Consider the following 27,012-nt stretch of genomic DNA (forward strand, 5'->3'; position numbering starts at 1 on the left):
ACGACTACTTCATAATGTAGCTGTAACTACTTATTAAATCACTGTATGTTACTTATTAAAGCCGATTTAATTATAGTATCACCTCATTCCTGTGTTTAAGTAGATTAATGATATAGACAGATTGCGTATTAATCTATTTATCATATATTTGTTAGTGTATAAGGTGGGTGAACAATCACGGTCAGTTATCCATACTGTGAAATGAAACTCTGTTAATACTCTTGTCGGAAGTGCTTTGTGTTGACGGAGCCACGAGGCGTATTTCCTTTAACAAAGATGTGGCCCTGTGACCTTCTCCCCCTGCAGAACAGGTAGTCAGGTGAATTTCCTCCAAGGCCACACCTTCTTCAGGATGCTGCCCCTCCCCTGCATCATCATCATCATCGGCTGCATCAGCACAAAGCGTTGGAGATAAAAGGTGTTTCCACAGGAATCAAACTCACTCAGCAGGAAAAGCTCGACCAGGAACAGTCTCTTTACTCAGCATTTGACTTTGACATCTCAGGTAGGTCCCTCGCTTCTTCAACCGTATGAATACGTTTAGATTATTAAATTAAATTAAATTACTTATTTTGAATTGTTGTACATTGTTATATATATTATATTCTATTTATTTACATTGTTTTATTATCAATTAAATAATTCAAGTATTATTTGAAAGACGCTGTCTTTCTTCCTTTTTTTTCCTGGATTTGATCATAATTCTTTATAAAAATGTAAATTGTACTCTTAACTCTACCCAGGAACAATGATTCAAACTCTTTTTGTTTGGGTCCATATAAAAAACAAACCAACAAAAAAGTTAAAATACAAAAAGGGTTTAATTTTTCTTTAAAAATTGAGCTCAAGGTTCAATAATTTTAATTGAGATGATTTAATGCTGTGTAATTTTCAAAAAGCATCAATATCTTGATTAATTTTTAATAACTCTAAAGTTTTGTGACAGAAGATTCATCATTGAATCTTGTTTATTGGATATTTCTGATTTTCCTTTCCGCTTTGTTTCTGCCTGCAGGGATGGAGCGAGGATTGATCCTATTTGTTGCTGCACTGACGGTTTTTGTGGCGCCAGGCGTCCAAGGAACGGCTCATTTGTCATTTTCCAATGCACCTGGACCGGTTTGTTCACTTTTATTTTCTCAGTTGTCAGCTGTGTAGAGCCCCGCAATTTAGCACTTTAAACGCATAATGGCAATATTCACTTAACGACCACTTTTACAGATTTATCAGTTAGAATTTGGGAATTAGATTAAGATTAAGTGCCATCATCCAGATTATTTTTTTCCCCTCCAATTTAGGAAAGTTTCATCAGAGTCACAGATGATATTGTCGAAATGTCCCCACATTGCTGCATAGAGAAACATAACAGGTTTTAGCCTTTGAGTCAAATCAAACCATCATAAACATGTTATTTATTGGTACAATAAGAGACAAAAACAGCACATTAGCTCAGTGGGAGTAACTGTGTGTTGTGTTTACCACCAGGTGAACATCACTCGGGACGGGTGTGCAGTCAGTAAACTGTGTGTGGAGACACCAGCCGACTGCGATCCTGCAGGAAATGGCACCTGTCTGTTTGGATCAGTGAATGCCAGCAGCCTGATGCCTCCCAACGGCACCGACCTGACCATCCAGCTCAGAGGAGAGTCAGCAGAGTTAGCAGGCTACATCGCACTGGGACTGACCGTCAATGCATCTGAGGTAAAAAAAAACAACAAAAAAACAAAAAAAACACTAATATCCTCACTGTTATTACCCCAAGGCCTCATAAAAACCCAATCAGACAGATGGAGATGTTTAAAGTGCTGGTATTATACAAACAATACTGAACCAGATCACAGGATCTTGTATGAAAAACAAATAAAGATATGAAGTAATCAAGATAAGTCAATGTTAGAAGTACAAGACAAAGAACAAGTAGCCAAGTTTAATAATTAATAATAAACTGTTTAATTAAAGTAGCATATAAATGCAGTTAGTTTTAGATTAGATTGTTCCTGTAGCTTCAAATGCTAATAAAGATAAAATAAAGTGAACTGGCTTCATTAATATCCATCAACTTTTCCTTCTTGGTTTTGCTAAACTATAATAAATTAAACCATCCAGCCTCTTTTTAAATTGACAAAATGATTCAAAGATGACTCTGAACTATTAATACAAATTCAACATGTCTATATTCATGGTACATGTGAGTAAATTGACATAAACTTCTCAGTGTTCAAGTCCTGAGGGCAGTCTTACATTATTTAACTTACCAATGTATCTCATCTTGGCATGTGACATAGCTTGTGCAATACGAAAGCATTTCCATGACTGTGAGAGTCTGAGACCACATTATGAACAAACACATTAAGTGTCTGCAAACAGGGAAGTAGGAAAAAATAAATAAAGTCACCAGAGGTAAATACAAAACAGGAAGAACCGGACTGAGTCTTTTCTTTGTTGCCTCTTTCTCACCCTAAACTAAGAAAACTTGTTGACTTTGTATTTCGCCTGTTGTTTCCGCAATAGAGACAAAAGTCTAATTGTTCTTCTCTTCTTTTTTCTCCTCAGGGCATCACCATGCTTTTCGTCTGTGCTCGAAACACAACAGACAACACCTCAATTATCTTCCGCACAGTGCAGAGAAACAACACAAATATGACGCAATCTGGATCAGAGAGGGTGAGGTCCTACAGACATATTGTCTCATTTATGCAGCATGTGTAATAGTAGGCACATTTTAGACATGTCATTCAGATATGATCTTACTTGGTGTGTGGATCATAGTGTATTCTGACACGTCACTCCAACATCTGTCAAAGAGAAAAGGAATCTGACCTGCAAAATCCACTTTTTTTCAAAGTGTTCATGTTTAGGTTCTGGTCCGTACATCAAATTTCCCCAGCAGCACTTGAACGCACCAATTTGGAGAGTAGTTTGAATCACTTTAGCAATATCAAGAATCACAAATTCAGCTTTAAGAACAGAAATGATGGCAGATTATGTATCACAATCATCTTCTACAGCTATCTGTATCAGTTTGACTTTTTCCAGTATCATTTATCGCAATGGGCCAATTAAACTTGAACTGCATCTAATTTTAGCTCAGTATCTAACTATAATGTCACCTCACCTTCCCAGATTACGAGAGAAATCCGTGGCTCGGTGGAAGGGAACGTGATCCGGTGCGAGTTTGTAGTCCCCATGGTGAACGCCACCAAAATGGGCAGCAGCAATGCCACCACCCTCTCCATCGTCATGGGAACTGGCCCCTTTAATGCTAGTAAGTGGAAACAAGAGATCTGCAGCAATTCACTACTTGCTACTGATTCACATTGAATTTCAGCTGTAAATTATCCAAATTAAATCAAATGGCCTCCTTGGATCCAGATTCAGCCACACTACTGCTGTCAGACTTCTCACTGTTTAACTCCTGGTTTTGCACAGCTACAAATGTGCCCGGCGCCTTCAACCAGAGCTTTAACAGCGGCCTTCTGGATGTTGCCAACCCCGCCAGCACAGAGCCAGCACCAGCACCAGCACCAACAACACCAGCACCAACAACACCAGTACTGACATTTTCCAATGCAACGGTTGGTTCCCCTTTATTTTTTCAGTAACTGTAGAGCTCCGCAATGTTATAATAACTTTGGTCCTGGTAACAGGTTTTAGCCTTTGATTCAAACCAAACCATCAGAAACGTGTTATTTTCTTGGCAAGGCAAGGCAAGGCAATTGTATTTGTATAGCCTGTTTTTACAAACTGTTTGTCTCAAAGGGCTTTACATGGCATCGTAACAACATCCTCTGTCCTTAGACCCTCACATTGACTGAGGAAAAACTCCATAGAAAACCCTTTTAACAGAGGAGGGATCCCTCACCCAGGACGGACAGACGTGCAATAGATGTTATTACAGACAAGACAGTACAGTTCTTGGTACAAAAAGAGCCAAAACAGCACATTAGCTCAGTTGGACTAACTGTGTGTTGTGTTTACCACCAGGTGAACATCACTCGGGACGGGTGTGCAGTCACTAAACTGTGTGTGGAGACACCAGACGACTGCGATCCTGCAGGAAATGGCACCTGTCTGTTTGGATCAGTGGCTGCCAGCGCCCCAACGCCTCCCAACGGCACCGACCTGACCATCCAGCTCAGAGGAGAGTCAACAGGCTATGTTGCGCTGGGACTGACCACGAGCGCATCTGCGGTAAAAAACAAAACAAAAAACAAAACACTCAAAGCTGCAATAATGTTCATGTTACACTCGGCTCAGTCTTCGTTTATTAAGATCCTCACTGGTATTACTCCAAGGCCTCATAAAAACCCAATCAGACTGAGGGAGATGTTAAAAGTGCTGGTATTATTACAAAAAGATAAAGACATTAAGTAAGAAAAAGACCATGTTAAATAACAAAACAAAGTTCAGAGAGTCAGGTTTAACAATCTGGAAATCAGTTTGCAGGTTAAGATGACAGATTCCCCTTATTGTACCTGGTTAATGACCAATATCACATTGAAACCCAACATATTAAGTTTCTGCAAACAGGGAAGGCAGGTAACAAACACAGAACAAGAAAAACTCAACTCTTTCCAAGCCTAAACTACAAGACAACTTGTTGACTTTGTATTTTGCCTTATGTTTCCCCAACAGTGACAAAAGTCTAATTGTTCTTCTCTTTTTCTTTTCCTCAGGACACCACACTACTTTTCATCTGTGGTCAAAACTCATCTGCCAACAACTCGTTCTTCTTCAGCGTAGTGCTGAGCAACAGCACAAGCAATACGCTCACTACACTCCAGAGGGTGAGGTCCTAACAGATGTGTTTAATTTAAGCTCCATGCATTTGAAAAACGACATGTCTATAGGAAACAGAAGATGAACAGAAAGTATATTTATTATCTTGAACATGAAGACATAATGATTCACTTTATTTTCACACCATTCATCAATCAAATTATAAAACAAATCCACTTTAGAGTTCATGTTTGGGTCAAAATGGGCCAATTAAACTTGATCTTACTTTTGCTCACAGTAACTAACTTTATTTTTTACACTATTTATCAATCAAATGATACAAAATTTGACCTGCAAAATGCTATGCTGTACATCAGATTTCCCCAGCAGCACTTGAACGCACCAATTTGGAGAGTAGTTTGAATCATTTTGTGATTTCAATCAAGAATCACAAATTCCACCTTTAGAACAAAAATAATGTCAATTTCTCAGAATGGGCCAATTAAACTTGAACTGCATCTTATTTTAGCTCACAGTATCTAACTTTAATGTCACCTCATCTTCCCAGAACGTGAGAGATATCCGCAACTCGGTGGAAAACAACGTGATCCGGTGCGAGTTTGTAGCGCCCAGCATTAACGCCACCAACCTGAGGAGCAGCCATGTCACCACCTTCTCCGTCGTCATGGGGAGCGGCACCGTTAATGGAAGTAAGTGGACACAAGAGATTCGCGATTCACTACTGTCTCTTTGAAATTGCTACCGATTCACATTAAATTTCAGCTGTAAATTATCCAAATGAAATCAAATGATCTCCTTTGATTCAAATTCAGCCACACTGCTGCTGTCAGACTCTTAACTGTTTGTGGTTTTAATCTTCAGGTATGATCGGTTCCTTCAACCAGAGCTTTAACAGCGGCCCACTGAATGTTGCCGACCCCACCAGCACAGAGCCAGCAGTAACACCAGCACCAACGGTTGGTTCACCTTTATTTTCTTAGTAGCTGTAGAGCTCTGGAATATTATAATAACTTTGGTACTTTAAATGCATAATTGCAATATTCACACTCTATAGAGAGAAATAAGCCTCTGAGTCAAACCAAACCATCAGAAACGTGTTATTTTCTTGGTACAAAAAGAGACAAAAACAGCACATTAGCTCAGTGGGAGTAACTGTGTGTTGTGTTTACCACCAGGTGAACATCACTCGGGACGGGTGTGCAATCACTAAAGTGTGTGTGGAGACACCAGACAACTGTGATCCTGCAGGAAATGGCTCCTGTCTGTTTGGATCAGTGAATGCCAGCACCCCAATGCCTCCCAACGGCACCAACCTGACCATCCAGCTCAGAGGAGAGTCAACAGGCTACGTCGCTCTGGGACTGACCGTCAACGCATCTGAGGTAAAGAAAATCACACAAAGCTGCAATAATGTTCATGTTACACTCAGTCTGTGTTGTTAAAAGAGCAAAACAAAGTTCAGATAGTCAGGTTTAATAATCTGGAATATACTGATGAACTGAATTAAGTCCCCCACCACGACCTCAGAAAGATAAACTGTGTAATGGTCCAGAAATCAGGGGCTGAATCCTCCAAAAAGAGGCAAACACGAGGTCAGACCACCTCGTCCTCACCAAATCTAACAGTCTAGATTCAGGAAATGGGTCAAATATGATATTGTGTCTTGTCCAGTCAAACATCTCTTCCAGGATGTTTGCCCTCACACAGTCGAACAGGGATAAAAGACATAAAACCTGTTTTACTGTCCCACAGTTTGCAGGTTAAGTGACAGATTGTACCAGGTTAATGATCAACATATCACATAGAAACCAAAAATATTACGTTTCTGCAAACAGGGAAGGCAGGTAACCAACAGTCACCACCGGTAAATACAGAACAAGAAAAACTCGACTCTTTCCAAGCCTAAACTAAGACAACTTGTTGACTTTGTAGTTTGCCTTTTGTCTCCCCAACAGTGACAAAAGTCTAATTGTTCTTCCCTTTTTTTCCCTCAGGACACCACACTACTTTTCATCTGTGCTCAAAACGCATCCTCCAACTCTGTCTTCTTCAGAGTAATGCAGAGAAACAACACGGATAATACACTTACTGCAAGCAACAGGGTGAGGTCCTAACAGATGTGTTTAATTTATGCTCCATGCATTTGAAAAACGACTTCTTTATAGGAAACAGAAGATGAACAGAAAGTTTATCAAATGATAAAAAAAAATCTGACTTGCAAAATCCACTTTAGAGTTCATGTTTGGGTCAGAGTGGACCAATTAAACTTGAGCGGCATCTTATTTGTGCTCACAGTAACTAACTGTAATGTCACCTCACCTTCCCAGGCGGTGTCAGGTGTCCTCAGCTCGGTGCAAAGCGGTGTGATCCGGTGTGAGTTTGTAGTGCCGATGGTGAACGCCACCAACCTGAGGGACAGCCACGCCACCACCTTCGTCATCCTCCTGGGGAACGGCACTGTCAATGGAAGTAAGTGGACACAAGCTTTCTCATTGCTACTGATTCACATTATATTTCAGCTTTGAATTAATTCAATCAAAATGCAGTGAAACTCCACTATGACTCAGACTTGTCGCTAACTCCTGGTTTTACTCTTCAGGTACGATCGGTGCGTTCAATGTGCGTGAGACCAGCAACCCTCTGAATGTTGCCGACCCCAGCAGCACAGCAGAGACCACCCCCGCACCGACCACCGTAATGACCACCGCTGGAGCCAGCGGACTCCTTCACTCGCATGGTAAACTACTACACACACACCAAACCTTTACCAACAAACTCTGTTTCAAATGTTGGACATATGAGGGAGATGAATAGCAGGGATAATAATATTCCTGTACTTTATGGCTCATATCCTGGAAATTTTCCATATAAATTCCCAAGAATTATTATAGATAGTAAGCTGTTATTTACTAATACATTATTATTATAAGGGGGATAGAGAAAGTCTAAACAAAACAAAAAAACAAACAAACAGGAAATTCATGAACATGTTCTTTGTTTACAAACCATTTACCATTCTATTAGATTTCCTGTACCCGTAACAAGCAGGTACACAGTAACCAGCAACCAGCTGTCTGTGTATTAATGCCTTTTATTTTGTACCAAATGAAGAGTAAATCTTTCAGGATGACACTATTTCACAGATGCTTTGGGAGCTGATATGTTATTGATAATTAAAGGAAAGTTCTAGGATTAAAAATAGGCACAAATAAAAACCAGAACTCATGTCACTGAACCACCACATTATGTTTGTTTTTTCCTTTGTGACCATTTCTGTTGCAAAGCCTGTACAAACTGTACAACTGTACAAACATTTGCTGACAAACGTCTCTCGTCTCTCCTCCCACCAGCTCTGCTGTTCCTGCTCAGCGTCCTCGCACTGAAGCTGATTGCCTGAAACAGTCCGGAGGAAAAGTTGTGATCTGTTTGACACGATGAAGATGAAGTGTGCGTTGGACCGATGCACAGATGAAGCCCGAGTGTCTACAGCGTTTAAATTAAAGCATAAGTTGTGTTTGTGAGTGTTTTCCGGTGCTCATCATGGGTCATGGGTTTGATAAGTTGAAGGGTGTCATGGCTGCTGTGATCCCATCATAAGACGATCTGTAGTTTCTCTCTCTGTTCTCTGTTCTGGTCCGCCTCAGGTTGGATCAGGTCTTGAAAATGATCTGGGTCCATTTTGGGTCCAAAATTGTTAAGCACAGAAGAAGACACTGTGTGTTGACAAACTGTGTGTGTGTATAAACATTGTTTTACTGATTTACTGTACCTGTTTGGACATTTTAAATATATTTTTGCACTGTATTTGTACCAGATATTTAATTTAAGCTTAAACTAAAAACGAAGTGTTCATATGGTATTTTGCAAACTTTATTTTGTAGAAAAAAAATGTTGTAGTCCCACATGCTTTAAAAGTACATATTATCTAACAATCCAACAATTTTAATCCTCAACTGAGGTACAAGCAACATCACGGAGGTAAAAAACAAAACAAAACTAAAGTCAAATCAGGTCTAATGCTTTGATGTAAATGTACTGTGACAAGGTGAAACATCAGAGGCCGAGACGACATGAATGATAATAAAGCTGATACTATGATTCACTCCTGCTCAATGCATCACATCATTGACTCTTTTATCTGGTTCAACACATAACTGAGACTGTTGTCACGGGGTGACTATGGGGAACCAAAGTATGGGGGAGGGAGGTTCCTAAGGGAAGACTTACCTGGTGTACCCAAGATGGCTGCCTCCAGAGTCCCAGGGGAGGACTTACCTGGTGCACCAAGATGGCCGCCCCCAGCTGCAATACACAAGCAATCAAGCTCTCATTGACTCACCCATCAAACCTGATGTGCTGCAGGCGTGCAGTGACTGGACTGTGTGGCGATTGGGCCACAAGCTGTGTGTGGGTGTGTTTGATATACCTTCAGGTATTGGAGAGAGAGAGAGAGAGAGAGAGAGAGAGAGAGAGAGAGAGAGAGAGAGAGAGAGAGAGAGAGAGAGAGAGAGAGACCCGACCCTGCAACCCTGCTTGGGTCACTAGAGGGTGAGGTGAAGAGGGAGGTCCAGGCTGCACCAGAAGATAGGCGCAATACCCCCAAAGCTGTTTTTGATTTTTTGGCTGAGCTTTATGGCGATAACACCCCAACAGCTCTCTTTGACGGCTCAGTACTTTAATCGTAGGCAGGGGCCAAAACAATCTCTTTGCTCTTTCTCGTTACAGATCTGAGAGCTCTTCACCCAATTGAAGGAGAGGAGGGAACACGGACTTGGTGATGGAGACACGTTATTGTGAGACCAGTTCCTTATGGGACTTCGTGATGGCCCAATGCGCCAAGGCCTGAGACTACAACTTCACCAAAACCCAGACTTGACCTTTGAGGACATCCAGAAGGAGGCCCTGGCCCTGGAGCTGGACCAGCTAGAGACGACGCCTATGTGTATGGCTGCCAGCAGTGCCAGTGCCCCCACCCCCCTACCCACAGCCAACTGGAAACAGGAACTCCGTGCAGAAATAATGAAGGACGTGAACGAGCAGATGGCTGAGCTTTCCAAGACCCTCTTGGACGAGTTACGGCGGAGCCGACCATCTAACCCGACCGCCTGACCCGCCTGTTCCCCGTGAGAGGTCCTACTCAGAAGGTGCACGAGAGTGGGAACGACCCTCTGGTTCGAGGTTCCAGTGGGATGACCAGGGTAGGCCTATATGCAACCGGTGTGGTAAGGCAGGGCACATCAACAGGCAGTGTGCGCCTCGACGTGCATCTCAAGAGGGTTTTTAGCTTCTCCGGCCACTGTGGGTCAAGTGGCCGGGGCCCCTCCAACTGACCCCTCGCCATTCTCCAAGGACATTTTAGTGGGCCAGTGCCCTATTGTAGAGGTATATGTCAACGGAAAAAAGGTCAGATGCCTAGTTGATACTAGCTCTCAAGTTACCCTGTTTTCACAAGGCTTGTGTAATGAACTGTTTGATGTCCAACAACTACAGGGGGCAGAGGCGCCATGGCTGACCTTGCGGGGTGCAAACGGACTGGACATCCCATACATTGGCTACGTCATGGCTGACTTCCAGGTGCAGGGCGTTAGGGTACCAGAAAGGGGGGCTGTCATCATCCGGGATCAATGCCTGGGTGCCCACCGAGCCCTGCTAGGCATGAACGTCATCTCCGCCTGCTGGGAAGCGCTATTTCAAAACTAAAAGGCCCGGAAAATGCAGTCTACTGCAAATCAAGAATGGGAGCACATCATTGCAGATTGCCGAAGGATTGAAGCTGCCCGGACTTCGGCAAATCACGAGGACAATGCCCGGGTCGCCTGCCGTTATGTCCTCACCATCCCTGCCCAGAGCAAAGCAGTTGTCTGGGCTAGGTTGCCCGCCCGGCTTTATGGGCCGGATAACTGGGTGATGGTGGAGTTGCCCGAGCCGTTGCCACTGTGCACAGGGGCCGTGTGCCTGTGAGGGTCCGAAACACCAAACCCTATCCCATCAACCTCCATCGTCACCAAGGTTGGCACGTGTCACGGCTGTAGGACCCCAGCAGCTGAAAGAAAATGGTGATGTCTGCTTTAACCAAGTAAGTCCAGGGGTGGCTGAGGTGGGCATTATGCAGGTTGGCCAGGTGGAGCATAAAACCAGTGAAACAATGCTTGAACATCTGTGCTGTGAGTCTCTGCAGGGGGATGGCTTGGAGGAGGACCAGCAACGCCAGCTGCAATGCTTCCTGGCCAGATGGCAACATGTGTTCTCCACCCACGAGGAAGACTACGGGTGCACAGGCGTTGTCCGACACCAGATCCCCACGGGTGATGCAGCCCTAACCCGTGAGCTGTATTGACCTGTGCCCCCCACCCTCTATCAGGAGGTTCGCACACTGTTGCGGGGCATGTTGGATGGGGGCATCATTCGGGAGAGCAGCAGTCCCTGGGCAGCTCCAATAGTGCTGGTGCAGAAGAAGAGCGGCGCTTGGGGGTTCTGCGTCGACTATCGGAAGCTCAACAGCGTAACCAAGAAGTACGCTTTTCCCCTCCCACGGATAGAGGACTCGCTCACCACCCTGACGCAGGCTGCCTGGTACTCCACCTTAGACCTGGCCAGTGGTTACTGGCAGGTGCAGATGGAGGAGAGAGATAGAGAGAAAACGGCGTTCACCACCCCCTTTGGGCTCTTTGAGTGGGACAGATTGCCCTTTGGCCTCTGCAATGCTCCAGCCACCTTTCAGAGGTTGATGCAGAGGTGTTTGAGGGGGCAGCGTTGAGAGTAGATTCCACCTTGGTGTACCTTGACAATGTGATTGTTTTCTCTCCAGATTTCCCCTCCCACCTCCGGCGCCTCAAAGAAGTATTCCAGGCCATGGAGAAATATGGTTTGAAGCTGCAGCCAGAAAAGTGCCAGCTGTTTCGGAAGGAGGTGAAGTTTCTGGGGCACTGTGTCAGCCACCATGGTGTCTCCCCAGATCCGGCCAAGGTGGTGGCAGTTCAAGAGTGGCAACCTCCCAAAACAGTCAGGCAAGTGCGGGCTTTTTTGGGATTTGTGGGGCACTACAGGCGCTTTATCAAGAACTTTTCAAAAATTGCCAAGCCCATGAATGCACTCCTGGTGGGAAATGGCCGTCCTCGGGGTCGGGGGTCGCCTCCTATGGCATGGAGCCCTGAGTGTGATGCAGCCTTCCAAAGGCTCAAACTTGAGCTGCTGCAGGCTCCAATCCTCGCCTATGCTGATTTCTCACAACCCTTTGTTCTCTACACTGATGCAAGTAACACTGGGTTGGGTGCAGTTGTGGCAATGCGAGGGTTATTTATACTAAGTTATATACTAAATTTGTTGCCAACAACGCCACCTTGGGTTAGGGCCCAAGGACCCGTACTAAAGATCGACTATCACCTATCAAAGGACACTCAGGTTCGTTCACTCAGGGAGGGTAGGAGACGGAGTTCAATGATCACATACAAAATTTTATTTAAAATTGATGACAAGGTTTGAAAAAATGAAATTAAATAAACACAGGAGGCCCAGGAGAAGGGGGTTACTGGCTGAGGCTTACCGGCCGGAGGAGGGGTCAAAAGGGGGAAGGTGAAGTCCAAAAGAAAAAGGAGAACATCCCACTCACACAGCAAAAACGTGATGTGCATACAAAATAAATCTTGAACGGGGGTCACACAGAGGTGGGTAGAGTAGCCAAAAATTGTACTCAAGTAAGAGTATAGTTACTTTAGAATAATATTACCCAAGTAAAAGTAAAAAGTAGCCATTCAAATATTTACTTGAGTAAGAGTAGAAAGTACTTGGTGAAAAAGCTACTCAAGTACTGAGTAACTGCTGAGTAACCTCTGATTTGTTCGTTTAATGATCAGTTCGTAAATGTAAGCCTAACCAAGAAGGACGCTTTTCCCCTTCCACGGATAGAGGACTCACTCACCACCCTGACGCAGGCTGCCTGGTACTCCACCTTAGACCTGGCCAGTGGTTACTGGCAGGTGCAGATGGAGGAGAGAGATAGAGAGAAAACGGCGTTCACCACCCCCTTTGGGCTCTTTGAGTGGGACAGAATGCCCTTCGGCCTCTGCAACACACATCACATACACATGCAGTCCAGGTGAGTGGCTGAAAGTCCTGGTAGAGCTCGTAGCAGCGCACACGAGCGGCAGCCAAACACACACACACCAACCGGCACCACGCGTAGTAGCAGCAGGGAGCAGGATCAGTCACAGGAAGAAAGTCGGTCAGTCGGCCGACAGGACCCCGAACCAAGCCGAAGCAGCAAGGAGGGCAGAAATATAGTAGCAGTAGACTGTCAGATAAGCAGTAGCAGCAGACTGGCAGCGAAGCAGCGGTAGCATGTAGCCGTGGCTAAATATCCATGACGGATAGTGCTCTTCTTACTTAGTTTTAGCGTCCAAAAAACCCGGTTCAGTCCGGTCACTCAGCGTCCCCTCCAAAGAGGGAGAGGGGTGAAGAGGGTCGGCGTGGCGGGGGGAGTAGGCCACCACGCGCCATACAACCAGCTGGCTGTTAGAGGGAGAGGAGCGAAAAGAAACTTAGCACCTGGCTTACAGCGTTTAAAAACAGAAACTCTCAGTGACTCACCTACGCGCCGGTCGGCGGCAGTTAACGACCCATTATGTCGCCTCGACCGCGGCGGAGACGCCGGATCTATTAAGGAGTTACAGTTTGAGTTAAATTAAAACAACGCTCACCAATGTACAAAACAGCATGCTAAAGTGCGCCTACCTGTGCTCTGCTGCGAGCAACAATGCAACGACCTGTCAGTGGGCAGGCCGAAGAAGCAGGAAGCAAGAGGTCAGGAAGAGGGACACGGCCTACTTTTATACTCTACTACTCTAGGCTAAAACGAGTGTCTGTGCAGCAGAACCCTGTGTTCAATATAACAGCGGTGCCTCATACCACTACACAGTGTTGGCCCAGCAACAGGAGGGGGAGGAGAGAGTCATCGCATATGCGAGCCGCAGCCTTCACCCAGCAGAGAGGAACGATTCCAAACTGGAGCTCCTGGCCATGAAGTGAGCTACGAGTGAAACATTTAAAGATTACCTATGGGGCAGCAAGGTAATTGTGGTGACCGATAATAATCCTCTTGTCCATTTGCAGACAGCCAAGCTGGGAGCTGTGGAACAGCACTGGGTGGCACAGCTGGCCAATTACGACTATGAGATACGCTATCGACCAGGGCGAGAACATACTAATGCTGATGTGCTTTCCAGGATCCCTGTTGCAGCTGCAGTCTCCCAAGCCCCAACTCCACCCACTCGGCCTGATGAGCTTTCTGGTAGGGGTGGTGGAAGCACCAGGGTTGAGCAATGACGTTGTCTCTGCTAGCTGGGGGTGGGACCCACACCGTTGGAGGGAGTTGCAGGGGAACGACAATGACCTGGCCACAGTCTCAACCTGTTGTTCTGTGCACGATGAAGTGACTCATGATGTTGTGTTCAGATAGTTGTGCCGCAACCCCAGATCCAGTCTCTCCTAGGGGCCTACCACACACAGATGGGCCACCAAGGCCGGGAGAGGACACTGTCTCTGGTGAGGAGAAACTTCTACTGGCCAAAGATGGAGATGTCTGTAAACACATACATCCAAGGCTGCCCACAATGTATGCTCTTCAAAGCAAGGCGAGATAGTAAAGCCCCCTTGGTCCCCGTGCTGCCCAAGGCCCCCCTCCACATCGTCGCCATGGACTTTTTGAGCCTAAGTCGGCCGACTGATCGCTACCAGAACATCCTGGTGGTCACAGACCTATTTACAAAATATGCCTGGGCCATCCTCACGACGGACCAGACCGCCTCCACTACTGCCAGGGCCCTGTGGGGTGTGGTGTTCCAACCCTTTGGGTGCCCTGAGGTCCTGCACTTGGACCAGGGCCTGAACTTCGAATCGCAACTGATTCGAGAGCTGTGCCAGCTTTACGGGTGCCGGAAGACCCACACCACGCCATACCACCCACAGGGGAATGGAGGGTGCGAGAGGTTCAACCAGACCCTGTTGAGCCTGTTGGGGACCCTGGGAGCCGAACAACAGAACAGGTGGGTGGATCATCTCCCCTCCTTATTGCAAGCTTATAATAACACCGTTCACAGCACTACAGGCTATGCCCCCACTTACCTGATGTTCGGGAGGCAAGTGCGCCTACCCATTGATCTGCTCTTAGGCGCAGGACAGCCGGATGGAGCCCCGAGTGCGTCAGAGTGGGTGAGCCAACACCATCAACGACTTCACTCTGCCTATCAACGGGTTTCTGAACTATAGCAGGGGCTGCCGCCAGGAACAAGCGCCTGTATGACCGAACAGCCCACGACTGCCCACTGCTCCCCATGGAGAGCACCTGGTGCACCAAGATGGCCGCCCCCAGCTGCAATCAATACACAAGCAATCAAGCTCTCATTGACTCACCCATCAAACCTGGTGTGCTGCAGTTGTGCAGTGACTGAACTGTGTGGCGATTGAGCCACATTACTCTCTGCTCATGAGAATGAACTGCTGTGCCCACTCCATCACCCTGGCTGCCTAGTGGAGTGTTGCGGGACCCAACCTTAAGTGTGATTTGCCTTACCTGTTTTCTTTTTGTGAGAGAGAGAGAGAGAGAGGGGGGGGGGCTGGATGATTTGGACTCACCTTTGCCCTTTAAACCCCCCCCTCCTCTATACTACAAGACTGTGGCTGTTTTCGAAACCGCATACTACCGTACTGCCTACTACATACTGCGTTATATGTACTGTATACTGCATACTGAATGTGGGATTCAGTATGCTACTTGAGCAGACCGACACCGTTATCATCACAGTATGCAGTATACGAGTTTCCCAGAATGCATTTCACGGCAACCGGTAGCAGTAGCTGTAAACAGGCTAAAAGCTGTTTTATTTCTCACTCTAGCGCTGTAATTGTGTAACTTTATTAAGTTTTAATATTTTTTCATGCGAGAAAGTAACTGTTAAGACTCCAAATATACGGCCAGTTTATCCAAATGACGGCTGTTTAAAAGTTTGCTCCGATGTTTTTCGGAGAAGTGAAGCTCCGCAGCGACCGGGACATCACAGAGGCAGCAGCCGGTCTGCAGAGCTGCTCGGCCGGCCAGCACTACGACGTCATTCCGGAGGAGAAAACGGTCGCCAATTAACTTACCCGCAGGTTTTTAAAGGTTTACCACCGGCTGGTTAAATTATTTTAAGGAGATAAATGTTGATCTCATTGATGGAATCTCAATTGTGGCAGTAGCATTAGTTTGTTTGAATGTAAAGTGAAGCTTCTTGTGTGTAAGTGTAACCAAATACTGTAATAGAATTACTCAGAGTCCTGATAGCAGTTTACTATCCCCAGGATTTATTCACAGTTCTGGGATAGAAATGTATCTCACACTCATACTTCTTTTCAAACACTCAAAATATACGGAACCCACTGTGAGTAGTAATAATCCCAAAAGACAGTGATATTCAAATTGACAAAATGTAATATTCACTGTTGTATCTATATAATAAATGAACTTAAACTCTCCCTCATGAAAAGGAAATAAAAAAAACACTTTACAGTTCTGCTTGAGTTAATTGTCTCTCAGGGTAGGGAGTTATTTACTCCATAAACAAAAGAAAAGAAAATCACCACTCAGGTGTAAAGAGTCTTTCAATTGTCCAGGAAAAATAAAAAATAAAAATTGGCTGGCCAGCAAAAAAAAAATAGAGAGCGCTCTTTTATTTATGTGGATGTGTGAGTGTGTAATATGTGCAGGGGAAGGGACTGGGGCTGTATGTCTGTGTGTTTGCCTGAAGAATGGTCAAGGGGTCTGAAGACGTTCTCCTCTGCGGCCGCAGGGGCACCTTGGCAGTCTCTCTCTCCGAAGCCGACCGTCACCGGACTAGTAATGGAAACACCACAGTAATATACTTGTGGAGGCATGGAAGTAACGTGCTCTGCTGCAGCTACAGTAAATCCCTCTCTGAGCCCGCGATACACACTCATAACAACTTACACACATTGTAAACTATTACAGCAGAAAGAAAATAATAATGTACAGAATAATATGACACTCTGCTTTACAACACGGCTCGAGTTAGCATTTTGGTTAACTTAAAAGTAGTTAGCAGGCACTTAGCATTACTCGACGTAAACAAATCAATAATTTCAATTCTCAATCTCAATTCGGTCGTAACTCAACCTTCATACATACAACACATCATAACAACACTAATAACATTACACCTTAAGTGTTAATGCTCACCTAGTAATGGAAACACCACAGTAATATACTTGTGGAGGCATGGAAGTAACGTGCTCTGCTGCAGCTACAGTAAATCCCTCTCTGAGCCCGCGATACACACTAGGGGGCGTAAAAAACAGCTAGCAGTCGTAAAACTGCCGTGATGCGGTGCTTAAAGGGCAATGCATTCAAAACAGACCTGCAGACATTACAACATTACAACAACAGTAACTGTAGTTACCTCTGGGTTACATCCTCCCCCACTTAGACTGTGACGTCCCCGTCACTGCTATTAGTCATAGAATGTGCTAACCATGCAATTTGCTGCTGCAAAGATAAAAAAAAACAATGCAACAGTGTCTGCTGTGTGGAGGGACCTACACTGTGCTGTTTACAGTGTACTCTGCCACCTACTTGGTAATCACTAAGGTAAGATGGTGGTACCCTTCGTCTCTGTGGCCTAACCTGTGGCGGAGTAGGACCAACCTCTGCATCAATATCTGACAAATCTGCCTGTTCTGAAATGAAATCAGGGGCTTCAGGATTCAGAGGATGTTCAACCTGAGATACAGGCTGTTCAATGGCTTCAGGTGATGAGCACTGGGACTCCCCGTTTGTATTCTCCCCCACAAAAGACAACTCATCTGCACCACTCTCTTCTTCAGGTGTCTCAGGCGCCTGCGCCTGACTGACCTGCACATCATTATCCTCCTCATCTTCCCTCACTGCTGCAGGTAAGAACCCACAGGGAAGAAGCATGTCGCGATGCAGAACCCGTTCTCTGCCTTCTCCATCTTCAGGCTTTACTACATATACAGGGATACTCTCATCAGGCTGTTTGACAACGACATGAACAGTATATTCCCACTTATCTGAGATTTTGTGCTTTTTCCTCAGACTCAGATTTCTCACAAGAACTCTGTCTCCTACTTCCAAGGGCAGAGCAGTCACTTTAGCATCCCAGCGTCTTTTGTTCAACAACTGTCGTTTTTCTGCATTTCTTGACGCCAACTCATATGCGTGTCTGAGTCTTTTCCTTAGGTCTCGCACATACTGTGAGTGTGTTTTGCAATTGTGGCCTGGAGGGCTGATGCCAAAGCAGAGGTCAATGGGGAGACGTGGTTCCCTCCCGAACATGAGAAGAAAAGGAGCTTCCTTAGTCACATCATGCTTAGTACAATTGTAAGCGTGAACAAGGGGTCTGACGTATTTTCTCCATTCCTCTTTCTTTTTCTCCTCCAGAGTTCCCAGGAGATCCAGCAGCGTCCTATTAAACCTTTCCACCGGATTCCCTCTCGGGTGGTAGGGAGTTGTGCGAGATTTTGAGATCCCAGCATGCTTACAGAGCTCTGCTACAACTTCTGACTCAAAACAGGCTCCCTGATCACTGTGCAGTCTGCGAGGGAAGCCGTAATGACTAATAAAGTTCTCCCATAACACTGTGGCAACAGTTTTTGCTGTCTGATCTCTCGTTGGATATGCCTGTGCATATTTTGTATAGTGATCAGTTACTACCAGTATGTTCCTGGTGTCTTTTGAGTCAGGTTCTAGTGTCAAAAAATCGATACAAACTAACTCTAAGGGACCAGTGACTTTGATGTTAACGAGTTTGGACGCTTTTTGGACCCTAGATTTACGCCTCACACATCTTTCACAACTCTTACATTTAGTTTCAATATATTTTGACATCTTTGGCCAGTAAAACCTTGCTCTGGCTAGCTCCAAGGTTCTTTCTATGCCCATATGGCCTACCTCATCATGAACACCTTGAAAAGCCCTCTCTCTGTGGCTACTGGGAATGACAAGCTGATTAAAAGCTTCACCTCTTTGGTTGAGAACTTTACGAAACAGTACACCATCTACCAAAAGTAACTTTGTCCTCTCCCTCAACAGGAGAGCTACCTCTGGTTCCTCAGACTTTTTATCTACTGTTTCAGCATCTGAGTCGACTTCTAATATCTGAATAACTCTCCACAAGGTGGCGTCTTCCCTCTGCAGCCTATGCCAATCCTCCATAGACATTTCAGGCAAGGCAGAGTGGCCTGGCCCTGGGAGGGGGTCTTCCAGATCATCAGGGACAGCACTTTCATCACATAAAAGTGTCTCAACTGCTGGTATCCCATTGTCAGACTCCTGTTCATTTTGTGGGACTGTATGAATATAGACACCATGACGCATGCAAAGAGTGTGAACTGTCTCCTCATCCAAGAAATTGAAATCCTCAGTTGACAGGCGGGCTCGATCCATCATACTGGAGATTCTTCTGTCCATCTCTTGAGACTCCTCATCCTCTTCAGACGGCTCCTGAGGCCTCCTTGAGAGTCCGTCTGCATCAACATTTTGCTGACCACATTTGTAACGAATGTCAAAATTGTACAATGACAGAGCAGCAAGCCACCGGTGGCTTGTGGCATCCAGCTTTGCGCTTGTCAACACATATGTTAAAGGATTATTATCTGTCATTACTGTGAAACTAGCCCCATACAAAAAGTCGTGAAATTTCTCACTGACTGCCCATTTTAGGGCCAAGAACTCTAACTTATGCACAGGATAATTTTTCTCACTTTTGGAGAGGCCACGACTAGCATAAGCTACGACTCGGGTTTGCCCATCTTGAACCTGATAGAGGGCTGCACCTAAACCAGTCATGCTGGCATCAGTGTGGAGCAAATATGGAAGCTGCCAGTTGGAAAAAGCAAGCACAGGTACCGATGTTAACTTTTCAATGATGAGATCAAACGCTGCTTGGCAGGTGGGGGTCCATTCTGCTCCAAGTGGGTGCGACTGTTTGCGTTGCCAGTGATTAGGGCCTTTGTGCCTGGGGGCTAAGTCTCCTTTCAGCAAATCATTTAAAGGTCTGACAATTTTGGCATAATCCCTGACAAAGCGCCGATAATATCCGGTGAAACCTAGAAATGATCGGAGCTCTTTGGCTGTTTGAGGCCGGGGCCATTCTCTGACGGCTGCAACCTTGTCAGGGTCAGGTTGAATACCCTGAGCCGATATCACATGGCCGAGGTATTTTACTGAGGTCTGAAAAAACTTACATTTGGAGGGGGACAGTTTGAGACCAAAATCAGCAATGCGTTTAAGGACTTTCATTAATCTTTCCTCATGTTCCTCGAGAGAGCTGGAGAATATTATGAGGTCGTCGAGGAAAGCAACGACTTCCTGGAGGTTAATGCCTTCCATCACTTTCTCCATAGTCCGCTGAAAGGTTGCTGGGGAGTTGGTCAGACCCTGCGGCATTCTCCTGAATTGCCATGTGCCAAAGGGGGTTGTGAATGCTGTCTTTGGCCGATCAGCTGGTTCAACCTCCAGCTGGTAATAACCACTCTTGAGGTCTAGGACAGTAAACCATTTTGAGCCAGACAGCAGGGTGAATGTCTCCTCTATACGAGGTAATGGGTAGGCATCTTTTTTAGTCAAATTATTTAGTCTGCGGTAATCTACCACCATTCGCAAGTCTCCATTTTTTTTCCGAACAAGAACAATTGGAGAGGCGTAGGGACTGTGTGATTCCTCTATGATGCCTACAGCCAAGAGATCTTGAAGATGCCTTTTCAAATCATTGAAGTCTGCAGGTGAAACACGCCTGGTTCGCTCTTTGAATGGTACATGTGGCTCTAGCTCTATGCGATGAGTGACCCCTGCTACACTTCCAACGTCCAGATCATGTCTTGAGAATGCACTGGGGACTTCTTTATTTATCCTAGCCTCTATGTGCTCCTTTAACTGTGGGGATATGGGGCTTTCATCAAAATCAAGATGGAGGGTGTCGGCCACAGAACTGATTTTTTCATTATGAGAGACCAGCAAAGCTTGTACCTGCTGCTGTGAAACTTCTGACTGGATGCTCGGGTCCGAGGGAAAACCAGGCACAGCCCACTCAATGGCGGAGCACTCAGCAATTACTGTTTTTAGATACAAAATGATGTCATGTTGGGAAACATTTTTGACGGCAAGCTTGAACCTACTGTGGGATTCTGATTTTACATCAACTATCTGATCATAAATAATCAGGCCTCCAGGTGCGGGAAATTCCTCTGCACCACTCACTAGAGCTTGGAAATCACCACGGCCAGGCTTAGTGTGACAGATGCCTTTTAGTGTGTAAACCCTGCTGCGCTTGAGGTGTACGGGTACTTTGCTGCTGAGTGTCACACGCATAACCTTAGCTTCTGTTGTTTGAGAATCTATCAGTTTATGGCACTCTGAATATGCCATTTGCCAATTAGCCTGGATGGGCAGGACTTCCTGGAATTTGGTTCCAGCCTGCTTTATGCAGGCTTGCCTCATTGGGCGTAGGGTGTTTGTGCCAACGAGAAGGGGATACTTGGTGTTGTATGACTGATCTGGGCTCACTAAAGCCAGAATGTGAAAATTTTTGTCTGTGCCACACATATTTTTAGGGAACTGCACATCAACTTCTACATATCCCACATAGGGGACCTTTTGTCCCGCTGCACCCTCAATGTCCAGTGCCTCTTTGATAGAGAATAACTGTCTGTGAGTAAGATAATGGGAATAAAATGACTGAGATATGATTGTCACTTGTGACCCCGTGTCAATAATGCAGTTGCATTGGACGCCATCCAGCCATGCTTCACTGTCACAAGGCTCTCCCACCAGCCCGTTTGGAATCTTAAAAGTCTCTGTCCCATTTGGGGGATGCATGGAATGGCTCAACACAGAGGAACTAGTTGGACAGTGAGCTCCTGCTTGTTCCACAGCAGGAGCCCCTACCTGTTTAAAGGCAGGTTCGGCTGGGGGCTTGTTTGTGGTGAGCTTAGCGGACGTTGATTTTGTCTAGTCTGATGCCTCTCACACAGTTTCTTTTGTACTAGCACAGCATTAGTTGGATTAGTGCATTGGGGTAGCATATGGAAGTCGTCGCCACAGTTGTAACAAAATTTTCCAACTTTTGTGAGATTCTCAGCAGGAGCAGTTGGGCCTGGGGGAGCTGGGGTGTTGCTTTTAGCTCTTTGGGGGAACCTCCGACCAGCTCTTTCATTTCTGGGTGGGGGGTCAGTTGGAGCAGGAGTATTCTTCCTAAGCTCAGCCTCAAGTTGCCTGATTCTCTCCTCAAGTTGCTCCCTAATAGTAGAATGTACGTCTGACACTATGGGGACATTGTTACTAGGAGGTGCAGGCTCAGCAGTAGTTAAATGTGTCTTAGTATGGACTTTGGTGGAGTTTCCCCCCATGTGTCGTTTTCTCCTCATTTCCTTTAGCTGACTTTCTTTCTCATAAGTTCTGATTCTGAATAGCAGCTCTGAGAAGCTGAGAGTCCTCCTGGAAGGGCCAGTCAGGGGTTCCTTTAGGTGCAACGTGGTTATCAAAGAGTCGTCCCAGCAGCCCCTAAGAAACTGTTTCAATAGCTGAGAGTCAGCATCTTGTTTAGTCACTCCATTAATTTCAACAACTTCCTGCAATAGAGTTTGAAGTCGGCGCAGATAGTCAGATGCTCTCTCCCCACTGTTCTGATGGGTTTCTAAGAACTGAATATACAACTCCTCCCCTCCTGTTACATTGCCATAAGCCTTGTCTAACTCCTGGAGATAGGCACTTGGTGGGGCTTGTGCTCCAATAGAGAGAGCCACGGTTAGAGCTGGGGCCAATAAACTATCAAGCAATGTGCGGCGCTGCTGTACCTCGGAGACACTGGAGTCATTTAGTACCTGCTTAATCCGGAGCCGCCACACGCTGTAGTCCACCTCAGAAGGGGGTTTGGGGAAGTTTCCGGAGAAAAGACGTAGCTCTCTTGTAGGAGGAAGATGCACGGGTGAATCATGCTTCACAATATGCTCTACTATGACTTTCTGGACATCTGCTGGCAGAGGGTTGATAAGAAGAGAGTCATTAGGAGTCTGTTTACTGCTGCACGGATGATTAGCATCACTGGAAACTACTAATCTTGGGCTGTGGGAAGGCTGTGCCTTGAGTGCAGCTGCTGGGGTTGATGTTGCTGGCCCTTTAGGATGGTCAACTTTTCCACAAATCTGATTCACTGCTACCTGACTCAAGGTAGTGGGGCTGACATTATACACAAACGCTAGCTCATCCACTTGTTCTTTGAAATGAACTGTCATGTCACCAATAGCTCGGGCAAGGGGCACTAGACCATCTCTGGGTGGCTCACTAGCTGGCTGAGGTGGAGTGAACTCATCAATCTGGATAATCTCCCACTGCGAATCATCAACTGCATGCTCATTGTCCAGTAGCATTGGAGTTATAGACTCATTGAACTGGCATAGGATGGTGTTGGGAAGACTATCAATAGGTTGCACTCTGACAACGTCATCTAATGTTGCAAAAGCCCTTTTTACTGTTTCTGTTTCTAACTTGTCTGGAACACCCCTTATGATTACAGAAAACTCTGGGTCAAAGCCATACATGTCACAAAGCTCCATTGTTGCTAAATTCTCAAATGATAGTACTGAAGCAAAAAAAAAAAATTGAAGATGAGGTGGATGCACTTCTAGTCCCTGTTCGGGCGCCAATTTTTCTCTATTACTATTGTTGTAACCAAATACTGTAATAGAATTACTCAGAGTCCTGATAGCAGTTTACTATCCCCAGGATTTATTCACAGTTCTGGGATAGAAATGTATCTCACACTCATACTTCTTTTCAAACACTCAAAATATACGGAACCCACTGTGAGTAGTAATAATCCCAAAAGACAGTGATATTCAAATTGACAAAATGTAATATTCACTGTTGTATCTATATAATAAATGAACTTAAACTCTCCCTCATGAAAAGGAAATAAAAAAAACACTTTACAGTTCTGCTTGAGTTAATTGTCTCTCAGGGTAGGGAGTTATTTACTCCATAAACAAAAGAAAAGAAAATCACCACTCAGGTGTAAAGAGTCTTTCAATTGTCCAGGAAAAATAAAAAATAAAAATTGGCTGGCCAGCAAAAAAAAAATAGAGAGCGCTCTTTTATTTATGTGGATGTGTGAGTGTGTAATATGTGCAGGGGAAGGGACTGGGGCTGTATGTCTGTGTGTTTGCCTGAAGAATGGTCAAGGGGTCTGAAGACGTTCTCCTCTGCGGCCGCAGGGGCACCTTGGCAGTCTCTCTCTCCGAAGCCGACCGTCACCGGACTAGTAATGGAAACACCACAGTAATATACTTGTGGAGGCATGGAAGTAACGTGCTCTGCTGCAGCTACAGTAAATCCCTCTCTGAGCCCGCGATACACACTCATAACAACTTACACACATTGTAAACTATTACAGCAGAAAGAAAATAATAATGTACAGAATAATATGACACTCTGCTTTACAACACGGCTCGAGTTAGCATTTTGGTTAACTTAAAAGTAGTTAGCAGGCACTTAGCATTACTCGACGTAAACAAATCAATAATTTCAATTCTCAATCTCAATTCGGTCGTAACTCAACCTTCATACATACAACACATCATAACAACACTAATAACATTACACCTTAAGTGTTAATGCTCACCTAGTAATGGAAACACCACAGTAATATACTTGTGGAGGCATGGAAGTAACGTGCTCTGCTGCAGCTACAGTAAATCCCTCTCTGAGCCCGCGATACACACTAGGGGGCGTAAAAAACAGCTGGCAGTCGTAAAACTGCCGTGATGCGGTGCTTAAAGGGCAATGCATTCAAAACAGACCTGCAGACATTACAACATTACAACAACAGTAACTGTAGTTACCTCTGGGTTACATAAGCAGCGCTGCCTCGGGGCTCTGGAGCCTAACGTTATGTACAGAAATCACCACATTTACAAAAAATAAATAAATATTTTACAATGAACCGATCAGTCTGCATTAAGTTTTATTTTATTAAACTATAGTTACGGTACACGGCTACACTACCGTCTTTGGTTACACTCTGGTTACGGCAAAGATATTCAATAAGGACGTCAGGGGAGCATTGCATTGTGGGATACAGTAGGCGATGTAGACTGGTCAGATGCATACTGGAGATATTTTCCGAATCAGTACGACATCCGGGAACTTTTCACATACTGCAGATTTTGCTTTTGTTCGCATACTGCATACTGCATACTACATTTTGGCCAAATCAGTACGTACTAGCAGTATAGTATGCGGTTTCGAATACAGCCTGTGAATGTTGAACTGCTCCACACGGCCAAACTGAGCTCACATCTATAAATCTAATATATTTTTATTCACTATATAGACTATTTTAGTGTGTTTGCTATTAATTATTGTTCATTTATTTTATTACTATAGTACTAAGACCTGAGTACTGCATCTCGTTCTTCAAGTTTGGCCCTCATTTATGAAACTTGCGTACACCAAAAAAATGGGTGTACACCAAATTCACCGCAAGGATCGGCATTTATTAATCTGAGCGTGAGCGTACGGTACGCACAAATCTCACGCCAGCTCTGACCAGGTGTACGTACATTTGGAACCAGCGTAGAACATGCAGGAAGGAGTGCTGCTGTGTCAGAACGATTATTAAACCATAGTCTAATAACGCAGCGATGTGGACCACATGTTGTTGTTGTTTATATTGATAAAAAGTTAAAAAGTAGCCAAAAAAGAGAAACGCTACAACCAAGTCCGTGTTGAAAATTTAACTCGACTTTTATTTTGAGCAACTGAGATGAATTAAAAACCACGACGTGACAGATGCTCGTTAATCAGCTGTGTAAACAGAAACAGTCAATGACAGACAGACAGACCTGTTATTGTAGATCACACACACAAACTTCCAACATCTGCAGCACCAGAGCATGACCGGACGGCTCCTCAGTCTCTCTCTCTGCCGGACACCGGAGCCGGGGGGGGGGGCTCCGCTACCTGTCCAGGTCCAGCTGATCTCCGCGGCGGAGTGTTTTTTTTTTTTCCCCAGTCACCGGGACGTGTCAGCGGGAGATCGAGCCGGTGTTTCACATCCCTCCATCAGCCGAACCATGCCAGTGGTGCTGATGGTCATAAAGTCGCGTTCGCAGCAGTAATATGCCTCTATGATTTCTCCTCAGTCACTTGTGTTTAGTAAATTGCAGGAGCATTTCATGAGATCGCTGGGTTTCCTGACGTGGTCGGTGACACGTGCGTCTGCAGCCTCCATCCACCGGGATGACGCTTATCAATCACAAAAACTATCAATCTATCAATGTCCAGATATTTAATGTTGCCGCCCTCTCCCTGTTCAACGCGGTAACGTCAGTAAAGTCCCTCTTCTTGGCCGTCTTCCGTGTCTCCATGTCGTAAAAGGGGCAGGGCGACGCCTCTAAAGCAGGAATATATCGGGGCGTGACATTTAAATGACGCTCGTTTTCAGCCGCCGGATTTATCACCACCACGCCGGTTCTATGCCGAAATCAGCAGCGTACACACTTTTAGTAAATCACACGTGACACTTGCCGTACACTGATATTTACACCAGAATCTACACCAGATCCTGCGCAAGTTTGATAAATGAGGGCCATTGTGTGTATGGCAACTAACCAAACAACTAATCAAATCTGTCAACAAGTACATTAGAAGACAGATATTTCAAACATAGTATGGTTGAAAAAGTTGAAACTATGGGTTGATTTTGAGTTTTTTATCTGATACGTATTACTTTTTATCTAATAATTTTGACTTTTTATGTCATTATGCCTAAATGTACCTTGAGGATATGTATTTTCTTTCACTGGCAGAAACGGGCTGACATACATTTTCCCTTTTCATTTCTATTCACCTTTTGTTCAGTGCTCTTCCTGTGTCGTGGCATTTGCACAGACACCCAGTTCACGGCTCCGCCGGTGTGAACTGAGACACTGGGAACTTCCGCTACAAACAAGCTTAAAATATAGACTTATGTAGTTTTTTTCGGAACAATTTCTCATGTTGGGGCTTCAATACAAGAGGGACATTACACACGAGCTGTGTGGAGGTATTTGGATGTTTTTTTGGTGTGTCTTTTTGGACGAAGAAAAGTGAGCCCCGTTCGCTACTGTCATATGGACATGCAGTGCTGCACGGAGCCCCGCTGTAACTCAGAGAAGCCACGGAGGACTCTGAAACTTCTCCCAGCCCTTAGTCGACATGAGGGGGAG

At 45.2% G+C, this 27,012-nt stretch overlaps 2 protein-coding genes across 2 annotated transcripts in view; both read left to right on the top strand.

Annotated features, from left to right (window-relative positions):
- Nucleotides 1-412: 412 nt before the first annotated feature.
- The window catches only part of LOC146970208 (uncharacterized), a 168,299-nt gene continuing 141,699 nt past the window's right edge, over nucleotides 413-27,012 (top strand). The window contains exon 1 of the mRNA XM_085805906.1: nucleotides 413-505. The gene's annotated coding sequence lies outside the window, so the exon portion shown is untranslated. The remainder of the gene's footprint in view (nucleotides 506-27,012) is intronic.
- On the top strand, nucleotides 418-7,270 carry LOC146970209 (uncharacterized). Its single transcript, XM_085804427.1, has 14 exons — nucleotides 418-505; nucleotides 1,016-1,119; nucleotides 1,486-1,701; nucleotides 2,554-2,669; nucleotides 3,132-3,265; nucleotides 3,430-3,575; nucleotides 3,985-4,191; nucleotides 4,677-4,787; nucleotides 5,288-5,429; nucleotides 5,602-5,696; nucleotides 5,916-6,122; nucleotides 6,735-6,842; nucleotides 7,068-7,209; nucleotides 7,260-7,270. Exons 2-14 carry the CDS (start codon nucleotides 1,018-1,020, stop codon nucleotides 7,268-7,270), a joined length of 1,737 nt encoding a protein of 578 aa, XP_085660553.1. The 5' UTR covers nucleotides 418-505; nucleotides 1,016-1,017.

The sequence above is a fragment of the Trachurus japonicus genome, chromosome 17 (genome assembly GCF_045865225.1).
Source record: "Trachurus japonicus isolate A0001 chromosome 17, Traja_1.0".
Classification (NCBI taxonomy): domain Eukaryota; kingdom Metazoa; phylum Chordata; class Actinopteri; order Carangiformes; family Carangidae; genus Trachurus; species Trachurus japonicus.